The sequence below is a fragment of the Oncorhynchus masou genome, chromosome 24 (genome assembly GCF_036934945.1).
Source record: "Oncorhynchus masou masou isolate Uvic2021 chromosome 24, UVic_Omas_1.1, whole genome shotgun sequence".
Lineage (NCBI taxonomy): Eukaryota > Metazoa > Chordata > Actinopteri > Salmoniformes > Salmonidae > Oncorhynchus > Oncorhynchus masou.
This window is the reverse complement of record NC_088235.1, coordinates 73731298-73759040: the sequence shown is the minus strand read 5'-3', so window position 1 is coordinate 73759040 and position 27743 is coordinate 73731298. Positions and strand designations below refer to the sequence as shown.

Genomic DNA, 27743 nt, shown 5'->3' with positions numbered 1-27743 from the left:
ACGCGACCCACTTGACCGCTCAGCGAGGGCAGAGCTGTGACTCACTGATCTGGACAGGAGGTTGTTTGTTAATGCAATATTCGATTAGAAATTGAGCAGACTCATTGATTGGTTTTCTCAAATGTTTTATTCCCTCTGGGGGGGTTAACACTTCTTGTTGTTTTGATTTGAAAATCCAACAGCTGTAATGGATGTGTGTGGATGTGCCTGTGAGTGTTTGAGCAGTGGAGGCTGCTGAGGGGAGGACAACTCATAATAATGGCTGAAATGGAGTGTAATGGCTGGAATGGAGTGAATGGAATGGTATCAACCAACGCATCGTAAAGACAACATAAAAACAGTCTTTCCAGACTCTGAAGTCAGCAGGACTTCCAGTTAGACTAACTTGGATCTAGCAGTGTATGAACTTAAATATCTTCCCCAATGTTTCCGATTATTATGGCCCTGTTTCAAAACAGGCCTGGGAGACCTTGGGGATTCAAAAATTCCCCCTGAAAGAAAAATAAACATGAGAATGCAATTATTATCTAGTGAACCTTTTTGCACGTTAAAAGATATTTTTAAATGTCAAAGTATTCCTTTATTATTTTTTTATCTGACAATCAGTAACATATGAGGTGGAGGGCAGAGAGTGACGAATCAACTGAGCCCAAATCGAGAATCAACAAAGAAAATTCCTGAGCCAGCTGGAATATGAGCCTGGAGACTCGTGCATTTCCTCTGCTCTCTGCATTTAAGATTCCTTTGCTACCTTTCTTTTTCTTTTTCTCTCTCTCTCGCTCTCTCTCTCAAATTCAAGGGTAAAGTTACTAGACTCCACCCACAGTGGGAGGAGTTTCAGCCCCTCCACCAATAGAGCTACCCTTGTGTTGCGTTGAATAATTTCTGTGTCCAATCCTCTACCAGCTGCTCAAGACTGTCTCCTGAAGCAACCCTGAGGTTTCCACACATGTGGATCACCTTTTACAGTCAGTTGCTGCCCACTGCCTGCTGTAGATGTTTTATCAGAGGAAGGAGGGGAGAGGAACTGGATACTTGGCAGCAGGGACTGTTGAGGGGAGGAGAAGGTTGGTGAAACTCCCAGATTTGTGTACTTAAAGGGAGAGTGAGTGCTCAGTAGAGACGAGACCCACACTTGAACTGCCCCAACACAGCTGGATAAAGACAGAGAGGGAGGGAGGGAGGGAAGGGGAAGGTTGTTTCAAAATAGAAGGCGTCGCTGAAATAACAGTGAGAAAATTTTGGGCTGAGCTTTCACAGATTTTAGGATGGCATTTGGGAGAGGAGGCCAGAGCAGGCAGAGCTACCTCAGTCTCTGAACACCAATGGAGGGAGAGAGGTAAGAACTTTTTCCTCTTCACACTCTCAGGGACTATTCTCTCTCTTACCTAAACAAAGGAAGAAACCAACTATAATTATTTCAATGACAATTGGAACTTAAGCATTCAATGTAATTTATTGATCATGGCATCTGGGGTGTCATCTATTGTCCGAATTCAAATACAGGCAGGAGAGGCCAAAATCTATTACATCCTTTGTGGCCACCATATTTGCATGTGAATTAGAAACCTAGTAGCATTTCAGTAGTGGTCAGGTCGGCAGAGGAAATTCAGATAAATTACTGTATTCTAAAACAGCTCCTTATAGAACAAACCCAGTCTCGCAGAAGCAATTGGTTTCCTTCTCCCCTTAGTCTCACATGTTGACCTTGTTGCATTGCGGTTCAGTGACTGCAGGCATTTCAACACAAACTCAGTGGTTGTGAAGTGCAAAGTTGGTGTGGAAGTGTAGCCTTATAACCTCTAACATGCTCTCTGCGTCCCTTAGTCACTCCCTGGAATTTGGAGACAGCAGCTGCATTCCTGACTGAATCTGTGATGATTAAAACCCTACGGCGTAGTATCCATTTCATGAAGTGTCTCTGAGTGCTGATCTAGGATCAAGCCCCCCATCCGTCCGTCTGTCCGTCCGTCCGTCCGTCCGTGTAATATTATTAATTATGATCAAAAGGTGATAACTGATTCTAGATCAGCACTCATACTCTGAGGCAATATGTGAATATGGGCTCTGGTCTTTCTTGAGAGGCAGTAGAGAGTTGAAGGGGTTTAAGACCGGTCTGACAAGACACCTTTAATAAGTTACTATTTTTAAAAACTTTCAACACAATCCCAATCAAAGCTGTGTGTGACTTTTTATGTCAGGTTCCAGTTAATCAAGTGCATGAGGGCATTTCCATGTAAAAAGCCCCATGAGCATTTACATGTGAAGTTCGTGGGGCACAACAAATTTGGTGTTAAATATAGTCTATCATTTTTTTTCACTTCTTCGGGGTCGGTGTCCTGTCAACGGGACGGTTGAGCTAACGTAGGCGAATGCGATTAGCATGAGGTTGTATGTAACAAGAATGTTTCCCAGGACATGGACATATCTGATATTGTCAGAAAGCTTAAATTCTTGTTATTCTAACTGCACTGTCAAATGTACAGTAGTGATTACAGTGAAATAATACCATGCCATTGTTTGAGGAGAGTGCACCATTTTGAACATGAGTTAATAATAAAGTTATTAATAAACAAATTAGGCACATTTGGGCAGTCTTGATACAACATTTTGAACATAAATGCAATGGTTCATTGGATCAGTCTAAAACTTTGCACATACACTCCTGCCATCTGGTGGATACAATCTAAATTGCACCTGGGCTGGAATAATACATTATGGCCTTTCTCTTGCATTTCAAAGATGATGGTACAAAAAAATACAAACAAATGGTTGTTATCTTTTACCAGATCTATTGTGTTATATTCTCCTACATTCATTTCACATTTCCACAAACTTCAAAGGGTTTCCATTCAAATGGTACCAAGAATATGCATGTCCTTGCTTTCAGGGCCTGAGCTACAGGCAGATAGATTGGGGTATGTCATTTTAGGCGAAAATTGAAAAAAAGGGGTGGATCCTTAAGAGGTTTTAAGGCTTACTGTATATATATTTTCCAACCATTTTCCATCCAAAAAAAATAGGAATAACCAGAGGCCTTGATTTCTGGTCAAACAGATGGAAAATGGTTCTTAATCATCAAGCATAAAACGTCTTAAAAGGTATTATAAATACATAAAAACGCAATCATGTTGAAGCAAAGACCCCTGCCAACTAATATCAACACTTACATTTAGTTTTGCAGAAATTATTGGTCTTTTGTATAGTTTTAAAGGGGCAATCAGCTGTTGCTACGTCTTTCTTTGTACCCTTTGATTCTTGAAGAATATAACTTATAAATGCCTCATGAGCTTATTAGTTCAACATTCGTACCCCAGCAGAACCCCAAATATAAGCTTGTTTTACTCCAATATATGTAAACAAACACTATACCCTCTAAACATGGTTAAAACTATCATTTTGATATCATGGGTGGTCAGTCCTTGCATTAATGGCTCTGTCTTTGAATTTGAGAGTGGTTGCATTTCTCCAGTCCCATCCCCCAGCTTTGTTCAGAAACAGAAGCTGGTACAACGCTTTGTTATTGTTTCTACTGCTGATTGCCGCTTTAAGAAATATTACTGCAGATATATACAGAAATTCTAAAAATCCTGTCTAGCACCTTTAAGATATATATATATACGTGTATCACCTTTTACAGTCAATTGCAGCTTTAATAAATATTATCTAGTGTTGTGTCATTCTGTTACCAAAAAACGACATATCTTTAAAGGCATTACACCTAGAATTTCTCCCCTATGTGGAAGCTAGATGAATTGCAACAGCACTTGACTGCATTCAAAACAAATTTCCCGTTCCCCTTCATCCTTTTTCCTCGTAACATGACGAAGACTCGCACTTGAGCCTTTTAGTTTCGGGTTGAGGTCGACCAGCTTCAAACCGCTTGAAAAAAACTATATAATTTTTGTTGTTGAAAATATATTTCACATCGATTTAGATGGTACAATGATATCCTACACTTTTCAGTGTTTGTTTTCTCACATAAACTGAAATTGAGCCAACAGTGTAGAATTTCAGCAGCCATGAAATGACAGAGCCACTTCTACATTGGCTGCTTGACCCAATTTCCAGTAGATAACACAGCCACAAAGTCAAGACAGCTTTTCACATTTTGAACACAGATGCCACTCTTGCAGGAGAAATCATGAGGTTAATATCACAGCCAAACACAACACTGGCGGGTAAGTAATATTGTGAAACACTATCATTCCAATATTACTGGAGATATATTATGGACATTTTCTGAAATTACAATATAAAAATTCAATGTGTAGCACCTTGAACATATTTTTGAATTTCTCTCCATCATGAGGAGGGAGGATAATCAAAGTTCACAGAAGTAACAAGTAAAGGTAGACCAACCAAGTTGTTATATTGTTATTAATAACAATTTGGTTTATGATTTATTAAGTGATTCAAATGTGTCATTCTGTTAAATCGGTAACAGAAAGACCAAAAAAGAATCTGTAACAGAATGACTGCAACTCAATTTGCTACAATGGGAATTTATAGTATTCACAAACCACAGTTGGGTCTCCCGCTACTGTCCTCCCTCCCTTCCACTGGCATAATGTTACGTTCAACTCATAACTGTTTTCTTTCTCTTTCTGTCATCTGGTGGTCAAAGCAAGAGTGTTTAAACAGTCTGGACAACCCCTCCCTCTCTCTCCCTGTCTCTCTTCTCTCGCTCTCCAGTTAATATCACCTCTCCCGGCTCTTACTGACACCTACCCATGAGCCCCCTCTCTTTCCATTTCCTGTAACCAGCCCTCTCACCCACTGAGCACCAACCGACACCGGATATCCATGGATGTTGAAATTTGGTCAGTCCAAATCTGAACCAATCATAGACATCTGTTTCACAAGTTTGGACAGCACCATACAGTAGAGCATGGTACATTCGAGTTAAGTACAGTGGAGCACACTAGAGTAGAGTATAGTATAATTTACTGTATTGTACTGTACTCTACTCTATTGTACTGTACTAAACTATACTCTACTGTGCTGTACTGTACTGTACAGAGTTGTATGGTTTGTCTAACTTTGCAATCAATGGTTTTTGTTTGGCATACTTTTGTGAAAAATCAGAGTCAGCATCGATCTGTTACCGTGGAATTGCCAATAACAAATATTTTCCTGTTGGTGTTGTACTGTGCTATGTGATATCCTACATTATAGCCTTGTTGCATTGTGTAGGGTTCTTCTGTCAAGCTTCCCTAATTCTTCCCTTTCCCTTGATGACTCTCGCTCTCTCTCTCTCTCTCTCTCTCTCTCTCTCTCTCTCTCTCTCTCTCTCTCTCTCTCTCTCTCTCTCTCTCTCTACACTATATTAAATTAAATGAAATGGGTAAATAATAGTGAGTGTGGTTAAGAATGGGGATGTTTGTGAGTACTTGACAGTTGAGGCTTGTGGGTGGTGTTAACTTGGCAGGGAGCCTTCCTTACTAAGCACACACTAATTTAAATCAAATTACTTTCTCTGCAAAGCCCCTCACGAGGAAACCTTTTACATCTGTGTAAACCTCCTTCACCTGGTTTCTCAGTCATAGGGCCAACACAGTGAACTCCAAAAGTTGTTTTGGCTCTGTTCTCCAGTGTTTTGGATTTGAAATGATAGAAAAGTATTGGGACAAATTCACTTATGTGTATTAAAGTAGTATTAAAGCTTGTGACTGCAAACTTGTTGGATGCATTTTGCTGTTTGCTTTGGTTGTTTCAGATTATGTTGTGCCCAATAGTAATTAATGGTAAGTAATCTATTGTGTCGTTTTGGAGTCACTTGTATTGTAAATAAGAAAATAATATGTTTCTCAATGCTTCTACATTAATGTGGATGCTACCACGATTACGGATAGTCCTGAATAAATCGGGAATAATGATGAGTGAGAAAGTTACAGATGCACAAACAGACAGAAAATGCACGTTTGTAGTCAAAAGCTTGATGTAATCATTGTGTGCTAGGAATATAAACTTTTGACTACTTCAATACACATACTGTATAAGTGAATTTCTCCCAGTACTTATGGTCCCCTAAAATGTGCAGACTATGTACAAAAAGTGCTGTAATTTCTAAATTTTTGGATGAAAATACCCTCAAATTAAAACTGACATTCTGCACATTAACCTCGTAGTAATTCAATCAAATCAATCAAATGTATTTATAAAGCCCTTTTTTTTTTACATCAGCCGATGTCACAAAGTGCTGTACAGGAACCCAGCCTGAAACCCCAAACAGCAAGCAATGCAGGTGTAGAATCACGGTGGCTGAGAAAAACTCCCTAGAAAGGCCAGAACCTAGGAAGAAACCTAGAGAGGAACCAGGCTATGAGGGGTAGCCAGTCTTCTTCTGGCTGTGCCGGGTGGAGATTATTATAGTACATGGCCAAGATGTTCAAATGTTTATAGATGACCAGCAGGGTCAAATAATAATAATCACAGTGGTTGTAGAGGGTGCAACAGGTCAGCACCTCAGGAGTAAATGTCAGTTGGCCTATCATAGCCAATCATTCAGTATCTCTACCACTCCTGCTGTCTCTAGAGAGTTGAAAACAGCAGGTCTGGGACAGGTAGCACATCCGGTGAACAGGTCAGGGTTCCATAGCCGCAGGCAGAACAGTTGAAACTGGAGCAGCAGCACAACCAGGTGGACTGTGGACAGCAAGGTCAGGCCAGGTAGTCCTGAGGCATGGTCCTAGGGCTCAGGTCCTCTGAGAGAAAGAAAGAAAGAAAGAGAGAAAAAGGGAGAGAGAGTTCGAGATAGCACACGTAAATTCACACAGGACACCGGATAAGACAGGAGAAATACTCCAGATATAACAGACTGACCCTAGCCCCCCCGACACAAATTATTGCACCATAAATACTGGAGGCTGAGACAGGAGGAGTAATTGTATCATTTCACGACCAAAGTGCTGGAGTACAGAGCAAAAACAAAAAAAAAGTGTCACTGTGCCAGTACTTTTGGAGCTCACTCTATATCTTGTCAGGTAACAGAACTGTGTTTTTCGCTAATGTGAGCACACTGTCTCGTGAGCTGTCAGTGTTTGCAGGCTACCTGCGTCTTGAGAAGCACGGTACTGTTAGGGTTTGTTTGGTGAACCTGGATTGAATTTCATGATGTCACCTTGCTAACAGTAATAAACACTCATGTGGACTGAATGGCTAAAAACTGTACACTGAGTGCACAAAACATTATGAACCCCTGCTCTTTCCATGACATAGACCACGCGTCCAACTCATTCCATGAAGGGCTGAGTGTCTGCGGGTTTTCGTTCCTACCTTGTTCTTGATTGATTAATTAAGGACACAAATTAGTAAGGAACTCCCCTGACCTCCTTGTATGAGGCTGAATTGAAAGGAAAGAAACAAAAACCAGCAGACACTAGACCTGTTACGTTCGTCGTAAGATGAATGATACCAAAGCGCAGCGTGGAAAGTGTTCATGATTTTTAATACTGAACTCTGACAAAACAACAAAATACAAAACCAAACGTAAAGTTCTGCAGGGCTAGACAGCAACTATGCAAAAACAATATCCCACAATCAAAGGTGGGAAAAGGGCTGCCTAAGTATGATCCCCAATCAGAGACAATGATAGACAGATTGGGAACCAACAAAAAAATAGAAAACTAGAATGCCCACCCAAATCACACCCCGACCTAACCAAATAGAGAAATAAAAAGACTCTCTAAGGTCAGGGCGTGACAAGACCCATCCTCGGAATGTGTTTGACACCCCTGACATAGACTGACCAGGTGAATCCACCTGAACGCTATGATCCTTTATTGATGTCACTTGTTAAATCAGTGAGGATGAAGGGGAGGAAACGGGTTAAAGAAGGATTATTAAGCCCTGAGACAATTAATACAAGATTGTGTATGTGTGCGATTCAGAGGGTAAATGGGCAAGACAATAGATTTATGTGCCTTTGAACGGGGTATTGGTAGTAGGTGCCAGGCACACCGGTTTGTGCCAAGAACTGCAACGCTGCTGTGTTTGTCACACTCAACAGCTTTCCCTGTGTATCAAGAATGATCCACTACTCAATAACTCAATATTAGGAAGGTGTTCTTAATGTTTTGTACACTCAGTGTATGGTTACAGAGAAAGGTAGCTGAATATGGGTATGGTGAGTAGCAAGTAATTTATGGGCCTGGAAAATTTGACATGCCTCTCAGTCCCTTTTCTCATTGGGTAAACTAACCCAAGTTGTTATGAAAAGCTAACACAGCAACGGGCACTGTATTTATCAGAACCCATGAGGATGATGTCAGAACACAAGGATGAAATATTCTGTACAAGTGGCCCCAGCCATTGAGGCCCTCATACTGTTGAGAAATCCTGCCTAGTGTTTTATCAAATATTACTGCAGAAAATTATTTTTTAAAATGTAGTGGTTGCAACGCCGTTGACCTCTACCCAGTAATAATAGGATTGAGATGTTTGTTGATGTGTATCTAATTCTGTTTGGCTTTGAGTTAGAGTTAGAGGTCTCCTGTGGATTTGAGGCTGCATAGTAAGTGAGGAAAAACAAGCTGTGAATACCAATAGAGAACATTTGTCAATCTCTTTTGGAAAGGGGTACTGTAAAACATTTTTTTTCCGCAGTTCTCTATAGCTTTGAGTGCCACATAATTTATCTCAATACGACACATTACCCTATTTGATTTCTCTTTTCCCAAAAACCTTTCCACAGTTTCTGGGATGGCGGTCACAATTCACTGTTCATGTTGTCTAGGTGGTAGTTATCCTTTGCTCTCGGTCTGTTTTGTGACATCCTTTATTGGTTGCTGGGGGACTTTAAAGATGCAAGCTCGCCTTTGTGCCGCCATAGTTTTTACCCCTTTGCGACAAAAGTGGGGTCCTCAACGTGAATATCAGAGAGGGTTGCCAAAGTAATTAGCTGCCAGGCAATGTTGTACGTCTGCCCACCATGTTACTTAACAGAAAGGCCCGGTCTTTCTTAAACCTCTAACAAACCTTGTACAAATACCGGAAAAAGACAAGTCCTTTGTGGCAATCTCCTTTTTATTGAGGGACAAGTAAGTTTCCTCTCAGGGTGTATGCCTTTTTGGATTCTAACTTGATTTAACATTTATTTGTCATATGAAAGTACAGATATGATTTTGAAAGGCATTTAGAAAAACTGCCATTTCATGCATCCTTAAAATGACAATTATTGTTCATGAACTATTTATTTGCTCGCTAAAGCAACCGCTATATTCTTAGTCCCTCTTTTAAGTCAGCAAAAAAATGACACCAAAATCCCTTGTATCTCTTCTCTTGTCTCCTTCACAGCTCTGACGCTCCCCTGACGGTGTGATGTGGCCATGGAGAAAGTAGCCATGGCAGACTCCTTTCTCCCCATGCCCTGTGTGCCACAGAGAGCCAAGCCCCAGACCCTGGAACCTGGCATGGAAGACCAACCCTCCTCCAGCCCCAGCCCGGAGCCTGCCACCTCAACCCCTACCCCCACCTTGCCCTCCCCTTGCCCCCTTAGCCAGCTCCTGTTCCAGCAGCAGCCCGGGCCCCCGGGCTCAGCTGTGTCGGCCCTGCAGTCCAAGGTCAAGGCCCTGTCTGAACGCAACAAGGCTGCAGGGAGGGAGGCTTTCAAGGCAGGCATGGATAAGAAGGGCTTTCCTGTGTCCTCTTCCCTATTCGGTCCTGTCCTGGTGAGCTGGGGCTCAAGTAGTAGCGACGAAGATGCAGAGTCCCAGGGTTCCACGCTCCACCCAGTGGTGCCAGACTGCCTGATGGAAGGGGTGGGGACGGGTGGGTTGGACTTCAGCCTGCTTGCGCTCCCACATGAACAGGGTGAGGGCTCCAGCCTGGAGAACCTGTCTGATGTTAACGCCAACTCTAGTCCCCTGGCGGATAATGTTAGCGCTTCTAATGCGGTTAAACCCTGCATCTCTCCCAAGGGGTTCTGGAAGGCCACCAGGCCCGAAACGCTACTGCTGAACGGAGACGCGCCTCCGGCCCCAGACAGGTCTTTGGCCGGGACCCCTGGGGGCCAGCAGAGGAAAGCCAGGGCCCACGGCGGGGTGGGCAGGGAGCTGCTACGCCGTGACAGTCTGGAGGGTCTGAGGCGGTGTATGGGCGAACTGGGTCCCCAGGGGCCAATGGGGGGCCTGTGGAGGGCTGACAGCCTGGAGAGTCTGTGCAGCAGTGGGAGTGCCATGTCTCTAGCAGAGAGAGTGGAGATGAATCGGGGCGTCCTCAAGCAGATGCTGAACAAGAGCCAGGGACCAGAGCCAGTGAGCCTCAGCCCTCTGCTCTCTGAAGCCTCGGCCCTCTGCTCTCTGGAGAGGGAGCAGAGGGCCGAGGAGGTGACCCAGTGCAATGGGAGAGGTACAGTAAAGAACTAAAAGTGTGAGAAAAACATGTCAATAATCAACTGACAGGCTTTCTTGATGTCTATAGTATTCTCTCTGGTATACAATCTGGTTTCCACTCAGGTTATGGATGTGTCACTGCAACCTTAAAGGTCCTAAATGATGTTACCATTGCCCTTGATTCTAAGCAATGTTGTTCTGCTATTTTTATTGACTTGTACAAAGCTTTTGATATGGTAGACCATTCCATCGTCGTGGGCCGGCTAAGGAGTATTGGTGTCTCTGAGGGGTCTTCGGCCTGGTTTGCTAACTACCTCTCTCAAAGAGTTCAGTGTATAAAGTCAGAACATCTGCTGTCTCAGCCACTGCCTGTCACCAAGGGAGTACCCCCAAGGCTCAATCCTAAGCCCCATGCTCTTATCAATTTACATCAACAACATAGCTCAGGCAGTAGGAAGCTCTCCCAGCAGGATGCCTTTTTGCCTTTTGGTAGGCTTCATTGTATGTAAGAATTTGTTCTTAAACTGACTTGCCTAAGCCACCCACTGGACCTAAAACCATGGATTATTTTAGTGAATGTGTGAGTAGTGGTGCAGCTCGGGGTTAGTGTGATAACCATAGTAAAATCACAGCGTGTAGACCCCTTAAATCCACAATGTTGTAAAGGGGTTTACCTGAGAAGGACCTGTTCTATTAGAGAAGAGTACATTTCCCCAACACTCAGTTCACATTCAACACATAGCTCATGGTCAAGGTGTGTGACAAGTTGGGAAAAAAACGTCAACATAATGTGAGGACGTAAAAAAAAAAGACAACGGAAAGTAGAGAGAAAATCTTGAGAGGAAAAAGAGGGTAGGGAGGTAATAGGCTATTTCTGACTGCTGGCCAGATGTTTAATGAATGTAATGCCTGTCTAATTGCAACTGTCTCACAAACAGAAGTTGTCTTCCGCCTGTGGGTTGCTCTGTCCCTCACCCTCATGGCCTCAAACATCCACAATGCTAAATAAATCATGCTTTATATAAACAAAGGGAAAGTAAACAAATAGTTAAACTTAATACGGTTCTTCCATATTTCTCGCTAATGATTTTTTATTGTAGTTTCCAGAGAAATAAGGACATCAACGCCATTTCAATACTGGAGGGAAATTATACTTAAGTCTGCCTGGTTACAGTGTCTATTTATGTCCCTATAGGTTCCATTGCGCTGAATGACAGTGACTGGGATTCAGGAATCTCCCTCCAAGACAGCGAGCACAGCCAAAGGTACAGTAGAACCTCCTGGAGAGCTACTGGGTATGCAGCCTTTTGCTCCAGCCCTGCTTTAAAACACCTGATTATTGTGTTAGAGTAAAGCTGGAACTGGGTTTACCAGCTACGCCTCTACACTATAGCTTAACTATGAATGTATCACAAACAAATGTCATTTGGGTACCCAAACCCCCATCCTAAATACTGCCGCTCTAATACATCTAGAAGATACCGCAGATGCTTTCACGACACCAGCAAACACCAATGACTCTACCGCTTTGCTCTTGTATCTCTCCGCGTTAGAGCCCCAAGCTGCAATTAGTGACAGGGACACAGTGTTTATAACAGCTGTTACTAAAAGCTCCACCCTCCTCACCGAAGAGGATTATGATCATATCTCTCTTCTCTGTACCCAGTCACAGACTCAACACAGGAGAAAGGCTTTCCGGTGAGGCACCTAGTATTTGAAACGCACTCATTTGTTTTCCCATTGAGTGCCTGTTATGCAGGTGTCGTGTTGAAATTGAATGGGCAGCTGTGTGGTTAAAGCTCTGAGCACTGTGGGTAATTGTGTTTTTGGTGGTTGGGAAAATGTAACCCCGCTCACAGATAGGTCTACAGGCAAAGGGACTGCTTCACAGTCCCTCGTTCCTTCATTCACAAACATACACACATAAACACAAGCAAAGGCAAACAAGATAATAGCTTATGAAAAGATACACTCTCTCACGCACGCACACACACACACACACACACACAAAAGCTCATTGATTCACACACACCCCTTGTCAGCCTAATTAGTAGTGACTGCCTGCTCGGCCTAATCCCCTTCTCTATGAGCGTCTCTCCCGCACAGGCGCTGACGTGTGCCTCTCTACCATCTCTCCTCCTCCTCCCCCTAACCTGCCTGTGTGTGTGTGTGTGTGTGTGCGGCCCGACAGGGCCTTTGTGTCCAGCGAGGACCTGCCGCTGAGTCCGCGCCATGAGCAGGCCAAGCGGCTCCTGGAGAGAGCCCGTATGAAGGCCCGTTCCTTCCCACTCAAGGCCGACCACACCATCCTACCCGTCCAGAGGGACAACCCGTAAGTCTGCTGCTCCGCAAGTGGGTGTGTTTATGTGTGAGGGTTTGAGGGTCGTCGGTGTGTGTGCGTGTCTGTTTACCAGCAGAGCTTAGCTGTAGCAGACACCTGTAGCATCATAGCCAACCAAACGAGGCCAAAGAAGAAAGCGGTGTTTCGTTATTTTCTCTCTCCTTTTCTTCCCTTCTGTTCGGTGGGGCCCAGCAGGGCCTGTGAATCTCTGTAGGCTTTTGTGCCGGAGCAACCGGGACGGCTGTCTTGTGTTTGGCACGGCTGTCTTGTGTTTGGCCGGTTAAAGTGTGCTGCGGCTCTCTCGCGGTCTGTCTACTGACCGTGTTCAGGGTAGCAAGCTGCGACAGGTGGTAGTGATATGACACATATTGGATTTACTGCTTTAAATGTAGCATGTTCTATTTGCAGTGCCCTCTATTCATTTTTAAATGCCGATATGTCACATATCTATTATGGGTCACACTTTAGTTACACAGATGCTACATTATGTAGTACTATGTATGTCATATTTACATTTATCTAACTAGTAACTACACAATAACTATACAATATGTAGTTGCCGTTTCCATGTACAGCTGGGTAAGTAGTTCTAGCAAAAGTAGCTATAGAGCATGTGTATGTCATTAGCCAACTTAACGTAAAGCATTGGCCTATATCTCAAATAGTAGTTTTCGGAAAACTATAGTAGTAATTATGGTGGTGATACAGTTAAAATAGTAGTAAATGTCAATATGTAAATAGACACGTTTATATTGCTCTAATTTCAAGGCTTTTTAATGAAGTGTATAATAATAATAATAATGGTTTAGGGCAGGCGCGGGCGCGGGCGGATTCAGCTGGGAGCTGATTTGTTGTTGTTGTTGTTGTTGTTGTTAAGCAGATGGTCGGGGAGCCGGAACATACAGTACCAGTCTCAACACCTCTTTATTTGGACTATTTTCTACATTTTAGAACAATACATGATTCCATATGTGTTATTTCATAGTTTTGATGTCCTCACTATTATTATACAATGTAGAAAATAGTAAAAAAATAAAGAAATCCCTTGAATGAGATGGCGTGTCCAAACTTTTGACTGGTACTGTAGTTATAAATAATTTGTACACTGCAAATTTACTGCAATAAGCCCAAACATATATATGGTATTTGACAAAAACAGAATCATTTCAAGCCTTGAGTACATCTATTTATGTGTGGGAACAGATTGGTAACAGATTTCCAAAATTAAAATCACTTACAGCTGATTTGCTGGTGATTTTACAGTCTTATGTCCAACAAAGCAAATTATATAAAATAAATTCTAAAAGGAAAATGAGGGGGTGCACATAAATTTAACCACGAGCAGAATTTGGCCCACGGGCCACCTATTGGGGAATTGGTTTAGGGCATTGGGTTATCTAGGTTGCTATGTCAGGTTCTCTCTCTCTCTCTCTCTCTCTCTCTCTCTCTCTCTCTCTCTCTCTCTCTCTCTCTCTCTCTCTCTCTCTCTCTCTCTCTCTCTCTCTCTCTCTCTCTCTCTCTCTCTCTCTCTCTCTCTCTCTCTCTCTCTCTCTCTCTCTCTCTCTCTCTCTCTCTCTCTCTCATATATACACACACGTCTATTTCCACATTACGCAATCCAGCTGGAATTATACACCTCCCCAATCTCAATCCTAATATCATGGTCTGGGAGCAGTGATTACTGATTACCTCAGCACATTCACTCTGACCAAGGCAGGATGTTCCCTCATACAGCTGTCAATCACCAGACAGCATCAACATTCGCTCCAGATTAGAATGATTGGATGGGACTTTTTGGATACCGACCAACCACTAGGTGATATGACAGAAATGATGTAATAATGACCCCCCTTCAATGACAGCCAACTATTATCAAAATCCTTCCAATTGGAAGGAATTTGGATTTATGTGATTGCGGTGCCATAAGTTGTCCTGTTTATTCATTGGATAAGAACAATTCTTGTTTCTGTGTTGGGTCTGATTTAATTTGGAAATATCTCTGGTTTGGAGGGAGCTTTCTGGTTGTGATTTGACGCTTGGTAAGACTGATTCCCTCTAATGCTTCGCTACACATCTTCCAGCTGTTACCCTCAGCCCCCCCCCCCCCTCCCCCACACACACACACACACACACACACACACCAACCACACAATCCCAGGGGTAGATACCCAGTGTGTGAGGAGTCCATACAAGGAAAGCACAGTACAATACTCCCATCAGCTCCCCAGAGGAATCTTAGCCAGCCATGCAATATCTTGTTCCCCACCATCCAAAAGTGTGGGCTCACAACTGTCAATCACTTTATTTCCATGGTCATTTTTCCAAATGCATTTCTCATTTACATTTATAGATGAAGTTGTATATGAGCAATAGCGTAAATAAATACACTATCTCTTGGATACGACTCAAGATAGCTGTCCATTATTGTGGTAACAGAGGCTATGTGATTGGATACAGACAGAGAGGACGTCCATACTGGGGATGACCTTCCCCTTAGCGAGAGTTGGGAATGTAGAGGCTGGAACAGACAGGGGCCAGAACATAGATAAGAATCCCACAGGCATCCAACCAATCCCCTGTGTTAGGAGGAAAAATGCTGAATGCTTTTTTATGGGGTTTCAGTCTTTTTTTCCGGTTAGGGTTTGTGTGTGTGTGTTACCTTACCACAGTGGTGCCAGTGTGTGTTTGTGTGTCCTTCTGGATGTGTGTGTGTGTGCAACCATCCACAGGGAGCAGCTGTCGACGGCTGGAGCTTCCTTGCACCGGGCTCTGCTGGCGGGGAAGGACAGCCAGTCGGTGTCGTCGGCGACGGTTCCTGCAGTTACCTCGTTCTCGGGAAACCTCAGTGACTCCTCCAGCAGCGACTCGGCCTGTGGCCCCCGCCGACGTCCCGGCCAATCACCAACGCGGGTCCGCTTCGAGGACGAGTCGGAGAAAGACGCGGAGGTGCGCTACTTGGAGAGGCTCCGCCAGAGAAGGAGGGCGGGTGAGAGGGCCCAGGGTCTTCTTATATCCAAGCCCAATCTCTCTTCCTATGTCAATGGGCGGAGGGACACTGATCCAGGAACTGGAACAGGGATCGAGCGAGGGCACAAAAAGGCCCACAGGGCACAGGAAGGCCAATTAAACGGTGGCAGCCATTTCAAATCTGTGGTGGCACAAGAGGAGGCGCTTAACAGGCAGTGCAACTCGTGCGGGACGTTCCTTGAAGGAGGGGTCCTGAACCCAGGCCTCCATCCGAACCTTTCACCCCTGAACCTGAACCTCCATCAAAACCCTTCACCCCCAATAGGGCAGAACTACCCGGTGAACAGAGGGGGGGAGGAGAAGGCGCTGATGCCTTGCTGGGTGGCTCCCAACGAGCCCAGCCGGACAGTTCGTACCGAGCTGATCAAGGAGACATACATTGGGAAGGTAACCCCTGGCGATGTGGCAGATAGCGAAGGGATGGGCCTCGGCTCGGCGGGAGAGACGGACAGCAGCAGTGGTGGTGGTGGAGGTGGTGGGAGTGTTCGAGTGTCGACAATGAAGGTGAAGAGGAGGAGTAGGAGAGGTGAGCTTTTGGGCACCAATGGGCAAGGAGCACCCATCACAATGACACCAACGCCACCAGCACCCAGGCCCAATCACAGCTTGGCGCCGATGAGCTCAACCAATGGTATTGTGGTGGTGCCACCCAACCCGTACCCCATTGAGCAACCAGAGTCAAAGGTGGTGGGTTTTCCCACTCACTCCCCTGCGCCCCCAGATGAACCCACAAACAGTCCCCTGTGCCTCAAGGGCACCCCCTTTCCCCCTTCCCCAACGCCCATCAAATCAGCTCTGAAATCGGGACCCAAGAGCCGACCCAATGGCCAGCGAGTGGTCAAACTCATGCCTTCACCACAGTACCGCCTTTTGCCCCAGAACTCCTTGGGGGACCAAGGGAGAGGGGCAGCACCTAGCCCCCAGAACAAGCACTCTGTCGGCGCGAACTTCGTGGAGTATGGTTCCTCTTTGGGGCTGACTTCCAGCACCGACACAATGATGCCCTGTATCAGGCCTGCCTCCCTGCTGAAGACCTCCCCATCGCCAGCTAGGACAGCAGTAGAGAAGATGGGGGACCCTGCGTCACCAGGTCAGCTTCAAATACACGGTCAGCTTCAAATACACACGCACAGAGACACCTAACACTAATTCTACCCTTCACCCTAAATCCCCTAGAAATAACGTTTATCTTTGTGGAGACTATAACAAAATGTCCCCACTTGGTCAACATTTTTGGTTTACTTGAAGTTAAACACATCAAACACGTCCATTGCAATGTACAAACACACACTATAAAGTAGAGAGCTCTCCTCCCGGGTGGCCTCGTGTGATACTGCTGTCTCCGGTGTGCACTGAGTGCTAGAGTGCAGGCGTAGTAAAACCGGATATAGAAAGATGGCAACAACCACGAAACAGGGTATGCAAACTTGAGTAGATTACGTTGAAAACGACGGGCGTCCATCTTGGATGCTCTCTCTAGTTAAATTATAACTAATAATATCTATTGCATTTAGCAGATGCTTTTGTCTAAAGCGATTTACAGTCATGCCTGAATGATGATGGTGCCGAGAATCGAACCAACAACTCTGGCGGGGCAAGCGCCATGCTCAACCAACTGAGTCATACAGGCATAGTTCATATCTTTTTTTTACCGTAATTTAACTGGAAAAGTCAGTTAAAGAACAAATTCTTATTTACGATGACGGCCTCCCTCGGCCAAACCCGGATGACGCCGGGCAAGTTGTCCGCCGCCCTATGGGACTCCAAACCACGGCAGGTTGTGATGCAGCCTGGAATCGAACTCGGGTCTGTAGTGACGCCTCTAGCACTGAGATGCAGTGCCTTAGACTACTGTGCCACTCGGGAGCCCTAATATACTGTACCTTTATATACTGCACCTCAGTGTGTGGGACAGCGGATTGGTGAGAAAGACATGGGTTGCTAATATTCACAGCTCATCTGAATGGCAGAAGTCAAAGGTGACGGCATGATCTACATATCAATGGGCGGTGATGGTAAATGCCTTGTTGAAAGCAAAGGAGGCGAATTCCAATGCAGTCGATTTATTCTACCGTCAGACAACCTTTAAGAACGGTTGTTAAAGGGATAAAAATGGGATAAATAAAATTGTATCCACGAGTTCATCTGATTCTGAGGAGGTATATAAAGGGCCTCTGTGCCAAAATCTCAAAGTATTCCTTTAAAAATAAAGATTAGACCTGAACTGTACCTGACTACTGACACAGACTCTGATCACAGTCACCATTGACTCAAATAGTCTAAACAGTATACGGTACGGGCATCTCAGAGGAAAATTACATTAAAAAAAAAATCTACAATTGAATATGTTTTCAGTCTTACTCTAGTTCCCTAGTGGCCATTGGTAAATGCACGGCCTCATGGGTAATTAAGTCCATGCTGCTTGTGTCAGTGATGTGTCAGCGTGCATCCATACGCGTGTGTGTGTGTGTGTGTGTGTGTGTGTGTGTGTGTGTGTGTGTGTGTGTGTGTGTGTGTGTGTGTGTGTGTGTGTGCTGCACCCAGGTCCCAGCAGGGATTTTGCAGTCAGCACATACACACATCCCCTAGCCCCAGCCCTGTAATCCCACCGAGGCCTGTTCGCTCCGTTTCCACAGGCTGGATGATTGGATATGTGAAGCATCTGATTGTTCCCACTGTGGCCTCTGTCTCTCTCACTCTCCATGTCTCTGTCTATGTCTCTCTCTTTGTCTCTCTGTCTTTCTCTGTATCTCTCTGACGCTTCCTCCCCTCCTGTCTCTAATTCTCTCTCTGTCTCTATGCATGAGAAATACTCAACATTCCCCCCCACAAAAAAAATAGATGTAGCTAGAAATTCATGTTTCACAAACAACATTCTACAAAAATGTATCATATCACATGCAAATGCCTCAGTCCTAACAAGGCTCTAACTCAGGAGTGTCAAACTCATTTTGATCCGCAGGCCGCATTCGGTCTTTCTTGAGGTCTGGAGGGCTGCACTTGAAATTCATGATATTTTCTCGATGTCAATTATATCGTGCTCTATCCATCGCTTTTGGAATTTCTGATGCTCCCTGACTGTCAGCTTTCCTTTCGCTGACTGTAAGCAAATGACAGAGTGGAAAAACTAGAAATGTACACTGACTATGCCAAGCATTAGGAACACCTTACTAATGTTGAAGTCTCTTTACTCTCTCCTCTAGAAGTGGAGCAGCATCATCCAGGGATGGGAGAGCTCTGTCCTGAAGGAACCAGCATCATTACCCCGCCCCCGTACCGCTCTGGGGGTGATGTATGGGTCAGGGGACCAATGAGAGCAGAGCATCAAAGGGAGGACAGCCCTAGTCCAACTCAGTGAGTATTGTTACCTCTCTCCACCACACTCTTATGCGTAGTTCTAAACTGACCCGAAGCCTGTATGATTAGGTTCTTCATGTAGATTGTAAAGGATTGCCTTGCCCTCTGGTAGGTTTGGTGGAATTCTTTGAGAATTATTTCTCCCATCTTTAGTTCTTTCAGATCAAGGTTAAATCGAGAGTTCGGAGCTGGGCTAGAACTCATAGCTGAGTCACTAATATCACTGTTTGTATATGGCAGAATTTGGCATGAAAGCACTTCAGGCCTGCTCATCACAGTATATTGATTAGTTGAGTTACTGTAGACGTGTTAGGCTGGAACAAAGCACACTCTTAAGAGTTGCCCACACCTGCCCTAGGTGAAGGTTTGACCCAAAATGAACATCTGTCCCTCTCCCTAATACCTTTCCTGAGAGAGATGTTAAAGAAAGCTAGTTTTAGATTCCCCAGATTATGTTCCATTTTACCAAGCTATCATCTAATTTGGAGCTCTGCCTGCCTGCCTGCCAGCCTGTCTGCCTGCCTGCCTGCCTGCTTGCCAGCCAGCCTGCCTGCCTGCCTGCCTGCCTGCCTGCCAGCATTAGCCCATAGCCATTATTAGTCTTCCACAGACTGTTTTTATAGAAACTAGGTCAAACAAGGTGGTTTTAGAGTGGTGGTGCAGACATAAATAGAGCACTTCCTCAGTTGAAGCCTTTTTAAAAAACTCAACACTGACCTCCTCTGACCAAATAGTAGTAAGTGAATGGATACACATTGCTCATAAATGGCTCCTGTGTCAGAGGCGTTAAGAATGAGTTCTTTCCATTTTCCTGAATGATTTGATTCGGACAGAATTTCAAAAAAAAAATCAAATCAAATTAAATTAAGTATTTATAATGGAAAAGTATCATGGAAATGAGCCAAGCTTTGACCTAACCAGAGTGCTTTGATGGTGTCCAGGTTGCACCTTTCTTTTGTTTACGGACTCAATGCGGGTGCGAATTTTCTGGAACCCTCTTGCCAATAGCTAAAGGGCTGAAGGTTCTGCGCATGTTCTGAGATTCGCTACTTTACGCACAGTCTCTGCTCTACTCGTTTGGCTACCCAGAGAACAGGCTACAGTATTTTGGTGATGAATGGAGAATGGTGCTCATTCCAATGTCTGCAAGATCACATAATGATAGTATTCTACAGAACAGAACCGAATATAATAGCATGGTATAAGGTTAATGTAAGGCAAACACCGCCTCATTTCTTATGAGATTTTAGGATGATTGGGCGAATGGTCACATTTTTTCATCAAAACACTGGTAGGCTACAGTTTGTTAACACCCTCTGCTCTAAAATTCACTCACTGTACGTAATTCAAAACAACACTACATCACTTAGAAGATCTACAGTGGGTATAGAAAGTCACCGCCCCCTTTCAGAACGTTCACCTATTTGTTTCTTTACAGCCTGAAATGAAAACGCATGGAATTAGACCATTCCGGCTTTATTTACACCGAGTAACCCACAATATCCCAGTGAGATTATTATTATTTTTTTAAAGCTCTGAAACTGAATTACAAGTAAAACAGTAAAATACCGTATTTGGATAAGTGAACACCCCGCCTTAGAATTGCAAACCTTCTGAGATATAACCAACCACCTTCCAGTTCACAAATCAAGCTAATTGGCTTCCATCTGTGATCAATTGTCGTGACTTTGATTGGTTCAGAATAAAAACAGTCGTTCATCAAGGACTCCACTATTTAGTACTGCAATTCAAAGCAAATAGTCCATTATGGAAAGATGTGGAAAGGCACCAAGTCAGGGGATGGATATAAAAAGATTTCAAAGGCTTTATCTATCCCTCGGCGCACAGTTAATACCATTATTAAGAAGTGGTTAAGTCATATGGCACCGCCCAGACCCTGCATAGATCAGGCCGTCCCTCCAAGCTGGATGATCGGGAAAGGAAGAGACTGATCAGAGAGGCTACCAAGAAGCCAATGACGACTTTGAAGGTGCTTCAAGCCTTTATGGCAAAGACTGGTCAATGTGTGAGACCACAATATCACAAGCGGTCCACAAATCTGGCTTCTATGGGAGGGTGGCAAGGGGGGGGAAGCACTTTACATCTACCCACCCAAAGAACATCATGCCCACAGTAAAGCCTGGCAGTGGCAGCATTCTGTTGTGGGGGGGTTTCTCTGCAGCAGGGACTGGAGCACTTATCAGGATAGAAGGGAAACTGGACAGTGCAAAATACCGACTGATTCTTGAGGAGAACCTGCAGCCCTTTGCCAGGAAGTTGAAACCGGGAAGATGGTTCACGTTTCCACATGACAATGGCCCAAAGCAAACCGCCAAAGCAACTGTACAGTGACTGAAAGACAAGAAGGTTAATGTGAGTGGCCTAGTCAGAGCCCCGACCTAAATCCCATCGAGAATCTGTGGAATGACTTGAAGAGTGCAGTCCATGAGCGGTCACCAAGCAATTTGACTGAGCTTGAAGAATTCTGCAAGGAAGAATGGGCAAATATTGCACAGTCTAGGTGTGCTAAGTTAGTAGAGAAGTATTCAAAGAGACTCATGGCTGTAATTCAAGCAAAAGGTGGTTCCACTGAGTATTAACTCAGGGTATTCACTTAACCAGGTAGGGTATTTTACTGTTTTAATTGTAGTTTGACACTTTTTTTTTTCTTCTTCACTTTGAAATTGTGGTTTACTGTGTAAATAAATCTATTCCCATGAAACTAATTGAGAACGGTGAACATGCAGATGCTACATGGATATTTCACCAGTAAAACTTGAACTGACTGTAAGGACTGAATTTACTTTCACAGTTGACAGTGAGGGTGACCACATGTCTGTAAAATGTGTCCGTAGAGGGAAAGAAACATGTGCAGAATGTGATGTGGACCTTTAGCTCTGGGGAAGATGGTTCCAGGGGAAGGGATGGGGCCGGAACAGGGTGGTTGCATTCAGATTCAGAGCCTCTGCCTTTCTTTTTTTTCTTTTTGTGGCGTTGCTCATTTCTTTCTTTTTCACAGGAGGGTAAGGGCAGAGACAGAGCAGCGGGAGGGCAGATCCAAGCTCTCTCTGCGTCGTTTCTTCTCCGCCATCGGCCTAAATGGAGTGGGGAAGCTTGGTAAAGGGCGCTCCAGTAGCATGGAGCAGCTTAGCTTCCAGCCCCGAGGCCTCCCCTCGGCATCTCCTGGCCCCACCTCCAGCCTCGGCACCCCCAAGTGCCCAGACCCCAGCCAGCTGAGGAAAGCACCTTCGCTCCAATCCCTACGCATGGTGACAGAATACCTTCCTTTGTCATGTCAAACGTATCTTTTGAATTATAGGGGAATTCTATGGATTTGAACCGTGCTTGTAGTCAGAGTGCCACTTTGTCTGTCAAACTCTGCTTAATCTATAAGAATATTTAGAGTTTAGTTGACTGGAACATGATGAATAGAAAAGTGTGTAATAGAAGTATAAATATACATGATTTCACACATAACTATGCTATAAAGAGTATATTTGGTAACATTATGCTTTATGAAGAAATCTAAATGCACCAATATTGTGGAAGCTGACAGGGTTACTGTCATGTTAATTTCTCACCACCAGGGGTCACCCTTTATGCAGCTGAGGAAATCGTCATCAGTCCAGAATTTACAGTCGTCAAAAAAGAAAGATCGCTCCAATGCGTACACACCTGGAGACCAACCCAGCAGCCCTGCTCTCAGGTACAACATAAACAGACATGCGCGCACACACATTAGAACTATGGCATCAGCAACATACACATAGGCAACTGTTACAGTAATGAAAGGTCATCTAACATCCAACTATCTGTCACGGTTTAACTTGCGCACTCATTTAATATTATGAATGAAGTCAACGTCGATCCTTCCTGATAAGAGATTACAATGCTGGCATGTGCTCAAGTCTAGGTTGATCTCATATCTCTGGTATGCATGGACGGCTGCCGTATGTGTTGTGTAACCGAATAGTTTCCATTTACTGGGTCTGAGGGGGTGTCCAGAATGGAGAGATAAAAATAGAGTGAATGTGGTGGTGATGCCAACAACAACAAAAAAGACATGGAACCCAGTAGACTATCGCATCATTATGGACTTGGAAAGTTGGGAGCAGGGGTGAAATTGAACACGGACTGTTCGGGTGATGTTGTTGACACTGCCTGTGCGTGCGTGCATGTGTATGTCTACATGAGTGCACTGGTAGCTGATCCAGGAGAGACCAGAGACGAGGACATTCCAGCCTCAGCCTTGCGCTTCGATAGCCGTCCTCGAGAGGCAGTCAGAAACCTGATCGGCTAGGGACATGACAGCCTTGCTATATATGGACCGAGCTATGTGGCTCTCTGGGAAGTGGGCTGGGGAGGGGCTTCTGCCATAAAGACCTTAATGTAGGGAGCAGACCATTCCCCCATGCAATGACTTCATTATGTACATTATAAAACGGGAAATGGCACGAGGCAGCACACTTTTTTTTGTCTCTCCATTGACCTTCATTGCTTTTTACTGAAATAAAATAGCATTTTCTATAGGATGACGTAATGTGGAAATGCGTCAGTATACCTTGTTTGAAACCCTAATGGACATACTGAGCGGGATTAATCTATACAACAAGATTACATGCGCACATCCAGTGGTATTGCAGAGGTGGTATTAGGTCAAATAAATCTTAATGGAGATCTAAGGGTCGATCTATTATTCAGGACACCACCTGGGAGCGTAGATTGCAATGTCCGTTCTCAACTCTGCATGGCGACATCTGAGCCTGTGTCACAGACTGCAATGTTTGGATTTTGTGGTAACGAATTAATATTTATTGCATGCTACAAATGGTGCCCCATATGTGTCACTGCAACTCTGCTGTCATGTCTTTCCAGTAGGGGATTTCAGAGGGCTCTGAGTGTGGAGGATGTGGGCTGCCCTAGCGGGGTGCGCTCTGTGGGGAGGGTGGCCCAAGCCTTCCCTGATGGGACCCTTCTGCTGGAGCTTAGCAGACCCCCCGACGGCCCATTCGGCTTCCTCATCTCCCGGGGCAAAGGACGACCAGACTCGGGTACATAAGGACATGAGAGCTTGGCTCTGCCTGGCCTGACCTCAGATCTGTTTGTGCTGTTACCAACTCCTATGGTCATTGTCTCGCCATTGGTCTGGACCAGGCTAAGCCATGAACAGAAACAGTTTGGTACCAGGCTAGGATTTGCCCTGTTTTGGTTGTCTTTTCTAATGTCGTGTTCTGTAATCGTGCTGTTTATTAGAATGTCCCCCTTCATTGTGCTCATCTTCTTACTTCTCTCCTGTCCTGCAGTTGAATGTGTGTTTAGTGTTGTACTCCTTTGCTGTTTGTGTGTTAGGTCATGTTTTCCTCTCCTGTGTCCTAAGGTTGTATTTTATATTAGCCGTGTGTGTGTGTGCTCCTCCCCTATGATCCTACCGGTGTATGTGTTGGTAGTGATACTCCTCTCCTGTGGTATCACTATTGCCTGTCCGTGTGTTATAAATAAGGTGTGAAAATGTGTGTGTGTGTGTGTGTGTGTGTGGCCTTACCAGCAACACGCTCCTGTACTTTATCCTGTCTGTCTTGTAGGTGTGTACGTGGAGGAGATGGGCGACAGCAGCACAGAGAAGCTGTATGCGGGGCTGTTGGGAGTGGGAGACGAGCTGCTGGAGGTGAACGGTGAGAAGGTGGCTGGTCTCAGTCTGGACCTGGTGACTTGCCTAATGACCCAGGACAACATAGCCTCTATCCGCGTGCTCCGACAAAGGAGACTCCCCCCTCCTCGCTAGGCAACCTGAGGACCGCCGGTTACAGTGGAGACACCATGGCAACCTGCAATGCCATGGAAACCGGCTATGTCATGGCAACCACAGACACCATGGCAACCATGGACGCCACAGAAACCACAAACCCCATGGAAACCTGGGGTGTTGGGGGGTATGACAGAGGGACGGTGTGTGTGATCGGCTTTATGACTGTGGCTATTTCTATGCCTGCTTGCTTTGACAGCAGTAATAATGTCCTCTCTATCTAAATAGAGCATTGTTCTTCTGAAGACACATCAAGATGTTTGACACGATTTGCTCTCCTATATGGGTCACATGGAGTTGCTATAAGAGCAGTAGCTGTCATGTCCTGTTATGTTTCCTCATGTCCTGTTGTGTTTTTTTTCCCTTGAGTTCTTTGTCATCAGGTGCTCCTTACCGTACCTCTTTTTAAAACACAGCAGTACAAAACATTTTTTATTATCATTACAGGTAATGCATAAAGGTTTCAGCAGCTCACACATCAATAATACAGTCTGGTAGGAGATCCTCTGTTAAATACCTCGTAACAATCTCCTACAGTATTTGTTCCATGCATCTTTATGCAATTAAATCATGTTTTTATTGGTTTAGTCAAACCAGATCTGGATTTCTGTGGATTAGCAACAGAGATGACATCAAGCATCTCAAAAGTGATACCATTTAAACAAACCTAGCAGTTTGCAGTCTCTGAGTCCAAGATGCTAATTTTGCCTAGCCAGCCTTGTGGAGTGAATGGAACTATGGGACATAATCCTAACTGAAAAAGAAGACTTGAGTTTTCCAGTCTTGGACTAATAATAAACGTACGTCTTAGATATGAACTGAAGCACTATGGAGATGAGGCACTCTGGATAGCACAGAGTAGACCAAGTCTGACAAGAAATGAAGGAGTCGATGTCTTGAGTTTGGAAGTCTAGTCAAGAATAAGTCATTTCTCTATAGTCTCTTCCAATGGTGTGTCCTGTTTACTGCAATAGCTACAAGGAACTAGCCCGGTGCCAGTCTAGTTGTGCTTTAACCAGCTTGTCTTTGACCATGTTTGTGTTGTTGAATGCAGAAAAAGTCAGGCACGCAGGCTAAAAAGGTACGACTTACTCCAAAGAATGGGATGAGAATAAGGTGTCACAACTATCTACATTTGGTCAATTGTCTCAGTAATAACGAACTTGAAAATGACAACGTTTCAAAACCCAACACGCATGGCCTCAAACGTACATTTTGTTTGTCTTCCTCGGTCCTAGTGGATCAACAACGCTATCCATGCCGTCTTGATTGTACCGAAGGATCATCCACTTTCCTCTCTGCTTGTGTGCATTTGCCAAACAAAGTAGAATCAATATTTGTTTACATTTTACCATATAAATGCGCAGTACCCAAATAGAACTTAAATCCTATCAATCAGAAGGTCACGGTTGTGACAGAAAAGTATCCACTTTTATCAGGAGCCTGGTCCCAGATCTGTTAATACCGTCTTGCCAACTCATACGGTCATTGTCACGCCTGATCAGTCCTTTTTTTTTTTTTTTTTAGGTCATTCCTGGTTGGTTTTCAGACACCCTGATGTTGTCAGTCAGGGTACTGAATTTAGGATTTGTCCGTCAATGGACAAAGACCTTTCCAATGCTGCTGATAGTTTTTTGTTTGTTAATGTCATTACAAGAATGCATTGTACACAAAGCAATAACTGCCAAAGTATTTGGTTGATTGTCTAAAGAAAGACATTGTCAAACCATTGGGTTGTAAATGATGAGAAAGTAGATCCGAGAAGTTGATGATGAGAATTCAGACAGACTCCTTCGGGAAAATGTGTAGTAAATTATTTGGACCTTTCAACAGCAAACACGTGGTACTAGAGGTCATTACACGCGTGTGACCGTGACGATAGGAAAGCATCGACATTTGAGGAGTCATTCCACATCCTTCATCAGTATTAAAGTGTGCACAGAACAGAGACTTTTCACTGTCATTCAATATATGTATTTTCTTATTTATTTATATCTATGGTTCAAATAAAAGAATGTGAACTACCCGCCTTCTTTCATGCCTTGAATCAGAACATACAATCACTTCTCATTTAATATTGCCCTATTCAAATTACACACAATCTGATATATCAGCATGGTCTGACATGAAGTGTCCTCCTCGATGTAAATGACATCAGCTTCAGTTCAAGAACAAGCAGCATTTTTTTTAACCTTTATTTATTAACTAGGCCAGTCAGTTAAGAACAAATTCTCATTTACAATGACGGCCTACACCATCCAAACCCGGACGACGCTGGCCCAATTGTGCGCTACCCTATGGGCCTCCCAATCACGGCCGGTTGTGCAACAGCCTGGATTTGAACCAGGGTGTCTGTAGTGACACCTCTTGTGCTGAGATGCAGTGCCTTGGACCGCTGTGCCACTCGGAGCATCTTCACAGCATCTACAAAGCTCATGACTGTTTAGATCACACGACCGTATAGGTTTCGCAATGGGGTCATCTTTCACGGCTTGAGTCAGTGGCCTCTTTGCCTTTTAGAAAGAGAGGTGAAAGAGGGATGAATGGAGGAAGAGGAGACAGGTGTGTACAGTAGCCAGGGCTTCATGTGGTCTGAAGAAAGGTGTTAGAGTGGTCAATACCTTGCCCCCAAAATCCCTCTGATAACATGGAGTTAGTATATCACCACCACCACTCACACCCTGTCAGACCTCTAACCGTCAAGTAGATAGAATATATATATATACACTATATGACCTAAAGTATGTGGACACCTGCTCGTCAAACATCTCGTTCCAAAATAATTTGCTTCTCTAACAGCCTCCACTCTTCTGGGACGGCTTTCCACTAGATGTTGGAACATTGCTGCGGGGACTTGATTCCATTCAGCCACAAGAGCATT

General features: G+C 44.4%; 1 protein-coding gene across 3 annotated transcripts; it reads left to right on the top strand.

Annotated features, from left to right (window-relative positions):
- Positions 1-922: 922 nt before the first annotated feature.
- Positions 923-26888, top strand: si:dkey-121a11.3 (uncharacterized protein KIAA1614). Of its 3 annotated transcripts, none has more exons than XM_064934814.1 (10): positions 923-1067; positions 9298-10350; positions 11530-11599; positions 12526-12666; positions 15405-16810; positions 18906-19056; positions 22079-22328; positions 22647-22765; positions 23935-24110; positions 24642-26888. In XM_064934814.1, the coding sequence occupies exons 2-10, from the start codon at positions 9330-9332 to the stop codon at positions 24839-24841; spliced, it is 3534 nt and encodes a 1177-aa protein (XP_064790886.1). In that variant the 5' UTR covers positions 923-1067; positions 9298-9329; the 3' UTR covers positions 24842-26888. The 3 variants fall into 3 exon arrangements, with proteins under 3 accessions (XP_064790886.1, XP_064790887.1, XP_064790885.1); XM_064934815.1 differs by lacking the exon at positions 923-1067 and adding an exon at positions 1190-1339 and having other exon boundaries at positions 15405-16792; XM_064934813.1 differs by lacking the exon at positions 923-1067 and adding an exon at positions 1190-1339.
- The last annotated feature ends 855 nt before the right edge of the window (positions 26889-27743 follow it).

Bases quoted from the DNA above. Each gene is read 5' to 3' on its own strand.
- si:dkey-121a11.3 (XM_064934814.1), top strand. From the start codon at position 9,330: ATGGAGAAAGTAGCCATGGCAGACTCCTTTCTCCCCATGCCCTGTGTG. The intron at 22,766-23,934 runs GTACAACATAAA...ATGTCTTTCCAG, and splicing joins CCCAGCAGCCCTGCTCTCAG to TAGGGGATTTCAGAGGGCTC. The intron at 24,111-24,641 runs GTACATAAGGAC...TCTGTCTTGTAG, and splicing joins CAAAGGACGACCAGACTCGG to GTGTGTACGTGGAGGAGATG.